General features: G+C 50.7%; 1 protein-coding gene across 1 annotated transcript in view; it reads left to right on the plus strand.

Moving 5' to 3' along the window:
• Window positions 1-10,000, plus strand: part of PIK3CA (phosphatidylinositol-4,5-bisphosphate 3-kinase catalytic subunit alpha) — a 183,852-nt gene that overhangs the window by 63,518 nt on the left and 110,334 nt on the right. The window contains exon 9 of the mRNA XM_076058449.1: window positions 2,560-2,690. Within this exon, the coding sequence (XP_075914564.1) occupies window positions 2,560-2,690 (131 nt within the window). The remainder of the gene's footprint in view (window positions 1-2,559; window positions 2,691-10,000) is intronic.

Genomic DNA, 10,000 nt, shown 5'->3' on the forward strand with positions numbered 1-10,000 from the left:
GTGGTGACTGTGGTTGTGGTGGTGGTGGTTGTTGTAGGCTAGTGGAGGACGGTAGTTGTGGTGTTGGTGGTGGTTGTGGTTGTGATGGTGACTGTGGTTGTGGTGTTGGTGGACTGTGGTTGTGGTGGTGACTGTGGTGGTGACTGTGGTGGTTGTTGTTGTTGCAGGCTAGTGGAGGACGGTGGTTGTGGTGTTGGTGGTGACTGTGGTGGTTGTGGTTGTGATGGTGACTGTGGTTGTGGTGTTGGTGGTGACTGTGGTTGTGATGGTGACTGTGGTTGTGGTGGTTGTGGTGGTGACTGTGGTTGTGGTGGTGGTGGTTGTTGTTGCAGGCTAGTGGAAGGACGGTGGTTGTGGTGTTGGTGGTGGTGCTGGTGACTGTGGTTGTGGTGGTGGTGTTGGTGGTGACTGTGGTTGTGTTGTTGGTGGTGGTGGTAGTTGTTGTTGCAGGCTAGTGGAGGACGGTGGCCCAGGGACTGTGGTTGTGGTGGTGACTGTGGTTATGATGGTGACTGTGGTTGTGGTGGTGGTGTTGGTGGTGACTGTGGTTGTGGTGTTGGTGGTGTTGCTGGTGACTGTGGTTGTGGTGGTTGTGGTGGTGACTGTGGTGGTGGTTATGGTTGTGGTGGTGGTGGTTGTTGTTGTTGCAGGCTAGTGGAGGACGGTGGTTGTGGTGTTTGTGGTGACTGTGGTTGTGGTGGTTGTGGTGTTGGTGGTGACTGTGGTTGTGGTGGTGGTGGTGACTGTGGTTGTGGTTGTGGTGCTGGTGGTGACTGTGGTTGTGGTGATGGTGGTGATGGTTGTGGTGGTGGTGGTGGTTGTTGTTGCAGGCTAGTGGAGGACGGTGGTTGTGGTGTTGGTGGTGGTTGTGGTTGTGGTGGTGGTGACTGTGGTTGTGGTGGTTGTGGTGTTGGTGGTGACTGTGGTTGTGGTTGTGACTGTTGTGGTGGTTGTGGTGACTGTGGTTGTGGTGGTGGTGGTGGTTGTTGTAGGCTAGTGGAGGACGGTAGTTGTGGTGTTGGTGGTGGTTGTGGTTGTGATGGTGACTGTGGTTGTGGTGTTGGTGGACTGTGGTTGTGGTGGTGACTGTGGTGGTGACTGTGGTGGTTGTTGTTGTTGCAGGCTAGTGGAGGACGGTGGTTGTGGTGTTGGTGGTGACTGTGGTGGTTGTGGTTGTGATGGTGACTGTGGTTGTGGTGTTGGTGGTGACTGTGGTTGTGATGGTGACTGTGGTTGTGGTGGTTGTGGTGGTGACTGTGGTTGTGGTGGTGGTGGTTGTTGTTGCAGGCTAGTGGAAGGACGGTGGTTGTGGTGTTGGTGGTGACTGTGGTTGTGGTGTTGGTGGTGGTGCTGGTGACTGTGGTTGTGGTGGTGGTGTTGGTGGTGACTGTGGTTGTGTTGTTGGTGGTGGTGGTGGTGGTAGTTGTTGTTGCAGGCTAGTGGAGGACGGTGGCCCAGGGACTGTGGTTGTGGTGGTGACTGTGGTTATGATGGTGACTGTGGTTGTGGTGGTGGTGTTGGTGGTGACTGTGGTTGTGGTGTTGGTGGTGTTGCTGGTGACTGTGGTTGTGGTGGTTGTGGTGGTGACTGTGGTGGTGGTTATGGTTGTGGTGGTGGTGGTTGTTGTTGTTGCAGGCTAGTGGAGGACGGTGGTTGTGGTGTTTGTGGTGACTGTGGTTGTTGTGGTGACTGTGGTGGTTGTGGTGACTGTGGTTGTTGTTGTTGTTGCAGGCTAGTGGAGGACGGTGGTTGTGGTGTTGGTGGTGACTATGGTTATGGTGGTGGTGGTTATGGTGGTGGTGGTGGTTGTCGTGGTGGTGGTGACTGTGGTTGTGGTGTTGGTGGTGACTGTGGTTATGGTAGTGGTGGTTGTGGTGGTGGTGGTGACTGTGGTTGTGGTGTTGGTGGTGACTGTGGTTATGGTGGTGGTGGTTGTGGTGTTGGTGGTGACTGTGGTGGTGGTGTTGTTGGTGGTGGTGGTGGTTGTGGTTGTGATGGTGACTGCGGTTGTGGTGGTGGTGACTGTGGTTGTGGTGGTGGTGGTGACTGTGGTTGTGTTGTTGGTGGTTGTTGTTGTTGTTGCAGGCTAGTGGAGGACGGTGGCCCAGGGACTGTGGTTGTGATGGTGACTGTGGTTGTGATGGTGACTGTGGTGGTGGTGTTGGTGGTGACTGTGGTTGTGGTGACTGTGGTGGTGGTGGTGGTGACTGTGGTGGTGGTGGTTATGGTGGTGATTGTTGTTGTTGTTGGTGCAGGCTAGTGGAGGACGGTGGCCCAGGGACTGTGGTTGTGGTGGTGACTGTGGTTGTGATGGTGACTGTGGTTGTGGTGGTGGTGGTGGCTGTAGTTGTGTTGTTGTTGGTGGTGGTGGTGGCTGTGGTTGTGGTGGTGGTTGTTGTTGTTGCAGGCTAGTGGAGGACGGTGGCCCAGGGACTGTGGTTGTGGTGGTGACTGTGGTTGTGATGGTGACTGTGGTTGTGGTGGTGGTGGTGGCTGTAGTTGTGTTGTTGTTGGTGGTGGTGGTGACTGTGGTTGTGGTGGTGGTTGTTGTTGTTGCAGGCTAGTGGAGGACGGTGGCCCAGGGACTGTGAGTTGCCCGACTCGGACCGCGAGCAGATCAAGGGGATCTGTAACCGTGACCCTCTCTCGGACATCACGGAGCAGGAAAAGGACCTCCTGTGGAGATACCGGTGGGGGTCACGGGGGTCACGGGGGTCACGGGGGTCGTGGGGGTCACAGGGGTCACGGGGGTCGCTGGGGACGACCTGTCTCACCCACCCCAGACAACACTATTTAAACTTCCTCCACGTGTCTCACCCACCCCAGACAACACTATTTAAACTTCCTCCACGTGTCTCACCCACCCCAGACAACACTATTTAAACTTCCCCCACGTGTCTCACCCACCCCAGACAACACTATTTAAACTTCCTCCACGTGTCTCACCCACCCCAGACAACACTATTTAAACTTCCTCCACGTGTCTCACCCACCCCAGACAACACTATTTAAACTTCCTCCACGTGTCTCACCCACCCCAGACAACACTATTTAAACTTCCTCCACGTGTCTCACCCACCCCAGACAACACTATTTAAACTTCCTCCACGTGTCTCACCCACCCCAGACAACACTATTTAAACTTCCTCCACGTGTCTCACCCTACCCAGACAACACTATTTAAACTTCCTCCACGTGTCTCACCCTACCCAGACAACACTATTTAAACTTCCTCCACGTGTCTCACCCACCCCAGACAACACTATTTAAACTTCCTCCACGTGTCTCACCCACCCCAGACAACACTATTTAAACTTCCTCCACGTGTCTCACCCACCCCAGACAACACTATTTAAACTTCCTCCACGTGTCTCACCCACCCCAGACAACACTATTTAAACTTCCTCCACGTGTCTCACCTACCCAGACAACACTATTTAAACTTCCTCCACGTGTCTCACCCACCCCAGACAACACTATTTAAACTTCCTCCACGTGTCTCACCCACCCCAGACAACACTATTTAAACTTCCTCCACGTGTCTCACCCACCCCAGACAACACTATTTAAACTTCCTCCACGTGTCTCACCCACCCCAGACAACACTATTTAAACTTCCTCCACGTGTCTCACCCACCCCAGACAACACTATTTAAACTTCCTCCACGTGTCTCACCCACCCCAGACAACACTATTTAAACTTCCTCCACGTGTCTCACCCACCCCAGACAACACTATTTAAACTTCCCCCACGTGTCTCACCCACCCCAGACAACACTATTTAAACTTCCTCCACGTGTCTCACCCACCCCAGACAACACTATTTAAACTTCCTCCACGTGTCTCACCCACCCCAGACAACACTATTTAAACTTCCTCCACGTGTCTCACCCACCCCAGACAACACTATTTAAACTTCCTCCACGTGTCTCACCCACCCCAGACAACACTATTTAAACTTCCTCCACGTGTCTCACCCACCCCAGACAACACTATTTAAACTTCCTCCACGTGTCTCACCCACCCCAGACAACACTATTTAAACTTCCTCCACGTGTCTCACCCACCCCAGACAACACTATTTAAACTTCCCCCACGTGTCTCACCCACCCCAGACAACACTATTTAAACTTCCTCCACGTGTCTCACCCACCCCAGACAACACTATTTAAACTTCCTCCACGTGTCTCACCCACCCCAGACAACACTATTTAAACTTCCTCCACGTGTCTCACCCACCCCAGACAACACTATTTAAACTTCCTCCACGTGTCTCACCCACCCCAGACAACACTATTTAAACTTCCCCACGTGTCTCACCCACCCCAGACAACACTATTTAAACTTCCCCTACCTGTATCACCACCCCAGACAACACTATTTAAACTTCCTCCACGTGTCTCACCCACCCCAGACAACACTATTTAAACTTCCCCCACGTGTCTCACCCACCCCAGACAACACTATTTAAACTTCCTCCACGTGTCTCACCCACCCCAGACAACACTATTTAAACTTCCTCCACGTGTCTCACCCCACCCAGACAACACTATTTAAACTTCCTCCACGTGTCTCACCCACCCCAGACAACACTATTTAAACTTCCTCCACGTGTCTCACCCTACCCAGACAACACTATTTAAACTTCCTCCACGTGTCTCACCCACCCCAGACAACACTATTTAAACTTCCTCCACGTGTCTCACCCACCCCAGACAACACTATTTAAACTTCCTCCACGTGTCTCACCCACCCCAGACAACACTATTTAAACTTCCTCCACGTGTCTCACCCACCCCAGACAACACTATTTAAACTTCCTCCACGTGTCTCACCCACCCCAGACAACACTATTTAAACTTCCTCCACGTGTCTCACCCACCCCAGACAACACTATTTAAACTTCCCCCACGTGTCTCACCCACCCCAGACAACACTATTTAAACTTCCTCCACGTGTCTCACCCACCCCAGACAACACTATTTAAACTTCCTCCACGTGTCTCACCCACCCCAGACAACACTATTTAAACTTCCTCCACGTGTCTCACCCACCCCAGACAACACTATTTAAACTTCCTCCACGTGTCTCACCCACCCCAGACAACACTATTTAAACTTCCTCCACGTGTCTCACCCTACCCAGACAACACTATTTAAACTTCCTCCACGTGTCTCACCCACCCCAGACAACACTATTTAAACTTCCTCCACGTGTCTCACCCACCCCAGAGAACACTATTTAAACTTCCTCCACGTGTCTCACCCACCCCAGACAACACTATTTAAACTTCCTCCACGTGTCTCACACACCCCAGACAACACTATTTAAACTTCCCCCACGTGTCTCACCCACCCCAGACAACACTATTTAAACTTCCTCCACGTGTCTCACCCACCCCAGACAACACTATTTAAACTTCCCCCACGTGTCTCACCCACCCCAGACAACACTATTTAAACTTCCTCCACGTGTCTCACCCACCCCAGACAACACTATTTAAACTTCCTCCACGTGTCTCACCCACCCCAGACAACACTATTTAAACTTCCTCCACGTGTCTCACCCACCCCAGACAACACTATTTAAACTTCCCCCTCTGTATCACCTACCCAGACAACACTATTTAAACTTCCTCCACGTGTCTCACCCACCCCAGACAACACTATTTAAACTTCCCCCTCTGTATCACCTACCCAGACAACACTATTTAAACTTCCCCCACGTGTCTCACCCACCCCAGACAACACTATTTAAACTTCCTCCACGTGTCTCACCCACCCCAGACAACACTATTTAAACTTCCTCCACGTGTCTCACCCACCCCAGACAACACTATTTAAACTTCCTCCACGTGTCTCACCCACCCCAGACAACACTATTTAAACTTCCCCCACGTGTCTCACCCTACCCAGACAACACTATTTAAACTTCCTCCACGTGTCTCACCCACCCCAGACAACACTATTTAAACTTCCTCCACGTGTCTCACCCACCCCAGACAACACTATTTAAACTTCCTCCACGTGTCTCACCCACCCCAGACAACACTATTTAAACTTCCTCCACGTGTCTCACCCACCCCAGACAACACTATTTAAACTTCCTCCACGTGTCTCACCCACCCCAGACAACACTATTTAAACTTCCTCCACGTGTCTCACCCACCCCAGACAACACTATTTAAACTTCCTCCACGTGTCTCACCCACCCCAGACAACACTATTTAAACTTCCTCCACGTGTCTCACCCACCCCAGACAACACTATTTAAACTTCCTCCACGTGTCTCACCCTACCCAGACAACACTATTTAAACTTCCTCCACGTGTCTCACCCACCCCAGACAACACTATTTAAACTTCCTCCACGTGTCTCACCCACCCCAGACAACACTATTTAAACTTCCTCCACGTGTCTCACCCACCCCAGACAACACTATTTAAACTTCCTCCACGTGTCTCACCCACCCCAGACAACACTATTTAAACTTCCTCCACGTGTCTCACCCACCCCAGACAACACTATTTAAACTTCCTCCACGTGTCTCACCCACCCCAGACAACACTATTTAAACTTCCTCCACGTGTCTCACCCTACCCAGACAACACTATTTAAACTTCCTCCACGTGTCTCACCCACCCCAGACAACACTATTTAAACTTCCTCCACGTGTCTCACCCACCCCAGACAACACTATTTAAACTTCCTCCACGTGTCTCACCCACCCCAGACAACACTATTTAAACTTCCTCCACGTGTCTCACACACCCCAGACAACACTATTTAAACTTCCCCCACGTGTCTCACCCACCCCAGACAACACTATTTAAACTTCCTCCACGTGTCTCACCCACCCCAGACAACACTATTTAAACTTCCCCCACGTGTCTCACCCACCCCAGACAACACTATTTAAACTTCCTCCACGTGTCTCACCCACCCCAGACAACACTATTTAAACTTCCTCCACGTGTCTCACCCACCCCAGACAACACTATTTAAACTTCCTCCACGTGTCTCACCCACCCCAGACAACACTATTTAAACTTCCCCCTCTGTATCACCTACCCAGACAACACTATTTAAACTTCCTCCACGTGTCTCACCCACCCCAGACAACACTATTTAAACTTCCCCCTCTGTATCACCTACCCAGACAACACTATTTAAACTTCCCCCACGTGTCTCACCCACCCCAGACAACACTATTTAAACTTCCTCCACGTGTCTCACCCACCCCAGACAACACTATTTAAACTTCCTCCACGTGTCTCACCCTCCCCAGACAACACTATTTAAACTTCCTCCACGTGTCTCACCCACCCCAGACAACACTATTTAAACTTCCTCCACGTGTCTCACCCACCCCAGACAACACTATTTAAACTTCCTCCACGTGTCTCACCCACCCCAGACAACACTATTTAAACTTCCTCCACGTGTCTCACCCACCCCAGACAACACTATTTAAACTTCCCCACGTGTCTCACCCACCCCAGACAACACTATTTAAACTTCCTCCACGTGTCTCACCCACCCCAGACAACACTATTTAAACTTCCTCCACGTGTCTCACCCACCCCAGACAACACTATTTAAACTTCCTCCACGTGTCTCACCCACCCCAGACAACACTATTTAAACTTCCTCCACGTGTCTCACCCACCCCAGACAACACTATTTAAACTTCTTCCACGTGTCTCACCCACCCCAGACAACACTATTTAAACTTCCTCCACGTGTCTCACCCACCCCAGACAACACTATTTAAACTTCCTCCACGTGTCTCACCCACCCCAGACAACACTATTTAAACTTCCTCCACGTGTCTCACCCACCCCAGACAACACTATTTAAACTTCCTCCACGTGTCTCACCCACCCCAGACAACACTATTTAAACTTCCTCCACGTGTCTCACCCACCCCAGACAACACTATTTAAACTTCCTCCACGTGTCTCACCCACCCCAGACAACACTATTTAAACTTCCTCCACGTGTCTCACCCACCCCAGACAACACTATTTAAACTTCCTCCACGTGTCTCACCCACCCCAGACAACACTATTTAAACTTCCTCCACGTGTCTCACCCACCCCAGACAACACTATTTAAACTTCCTCCACGTGTCTCACCCACCCCAGACAACACTATTTAAACTTCCTCCACGTGTCTCACCCACCCCAGACAACACTATTTAAACTTCCTCCACGTGTCTCACCCACCCCAGACAACACTATTTAAACTTCCTCCACGTGTCTCACCCACCCCAGACAACACTATTTAAACTTCCTCCACGTGTCTCACCCACCCCAGACAACACTATTTAAACTTCCTCCACGTGTCTCACCCACCCCAGACAACACTATTTAAACTTCCTCCACGTGTCTCACCCACCCCAGACAACACTATTTAAACTTCCTCCACGTGTCTCACCCACCCCAGACAACACTATTTAAACTTCCTCCACGTGTCTCACCCACCCCAGACAACACTATTTAAACTTCCTCCACGTGTCTCACCCACCCCAGACAACACTATTTAAACTTCCTCCACGTGTCTCACCCACCCCAGACAACACTATTTAAACTTCCTCCACGTGTCTCACCCACCCCAGACAACACTATTTAAACTTCCTCCACGTGTCTCACCCACCCCAGACAACACTATTTAAACTTCCTCCACGTGTCTCACCCACCCCAGACAACACTATTTAAACTTCCTCCACGTGTCTCACCCACCCCAGACAACACTATTTAAACTTCCTCCACGTGTCTCACCCACCCCAGACAACACTATTTAAACTTCCTCCACGTGTCTCACCCACCCCAGACAACACTATTTAAACTTCCTCCACGTGTCTCACCCACCCCAGACAACACTATTTAAACTTCCTCCACGTGTCTCACCCACCCCAGACAACACTATTTAAACTTCCTCCACGTGTCTCACCCACCCCAGACAACACTATTTAAACTTCCTCCACGTGTCTCACCCACCCCAGACAACACTATTTAAACTTCCTCCACGTGTCTCACCCACCCCAGACAACACTATTTAAACTTCCTCCACGTGTCTCACCCTACCCAGACAACACTATTTAAACTTCCTCCACGTGTCTCACCCACCCCAGACAACACTATTTAAACTTCCTCCACGTGTCTCACCCACCCCAGACAACACTATTTAAACTTCCTCCACGTGTCTCACCCACCCCAGACAACACTATTTAAACTTCCTCCACGTGTCTCACCCACCCCAGACAACACTATTTAAACTTCCTCCACGTGTCTCACCCACCCCAGACAACACTATTTAAACTTCCTCCACGTGTCTCACCCACCCCAGACAACACTATTTAAACTTCCTCCACGTGTCTCACCCACCCCAGACAACACTATTTAAACTTCCTCCACGTGTCTCACCCACCCCAGACAACACTATTTAAACTTCCTCCACGTGTCTCACCCACCCCAGACAACACTATTTAAACTTCCTCCACGTGTCTCACCCACCCCAGACAACACTATTTAAACTTCCTCCACGTGTCTCACCCACCCCAGACAACACTATTTAAACTTCCTCCACGTGTCTCACCCCACCCAGACAACACTATTTAAACTTCCTCCACGTGTCTCACCCACCCCAGACAACACTATTTAAACTTCCTCCACGTGTCTCACCCACCCCAGACAACACTATTTAAACTTCCTCCACGTGTCTCACCCACCCCAGACAACACTATTTAAACTTCCTCCACGTGTCTCACCCACCCCAGACAACACTATTTAAACTTCCTCCACGTGTCTCACCCACCCCAGACAACACTATTTAAACTTCCTCCACGTGTCTCACCCACCCCAGACAACACTATTTAAACTTCCTCCACGTGTCTCACCCACCCCAGACAACACTATTTAAACTTCCTCCACGTGTCTCACCCACCCCAGACAACACTATTTAAACTTCCTCCACGTGTCTCACCCACCCCAGACAAC

Source organism: Petromyzon marinus (genome assembly GCF_048934315.1).
Source record: "Petromyzon marinus isolate PM22_M1 ecotype Great Lakes invasive population chromosome 75 unlocalized genomic scaffold, UKy_Petmar_22M1.pri1.0 chr75_unloc.1, whole genome shotgun sequence".
In the NCBI taxonomy this organism is placed as follows: Eukaryota; Metazoa; Chordata; class Hyperoartia; order Petromyzontiformes; family Petromyzontidae; genus Petromyzon; species Petromyzon marinus.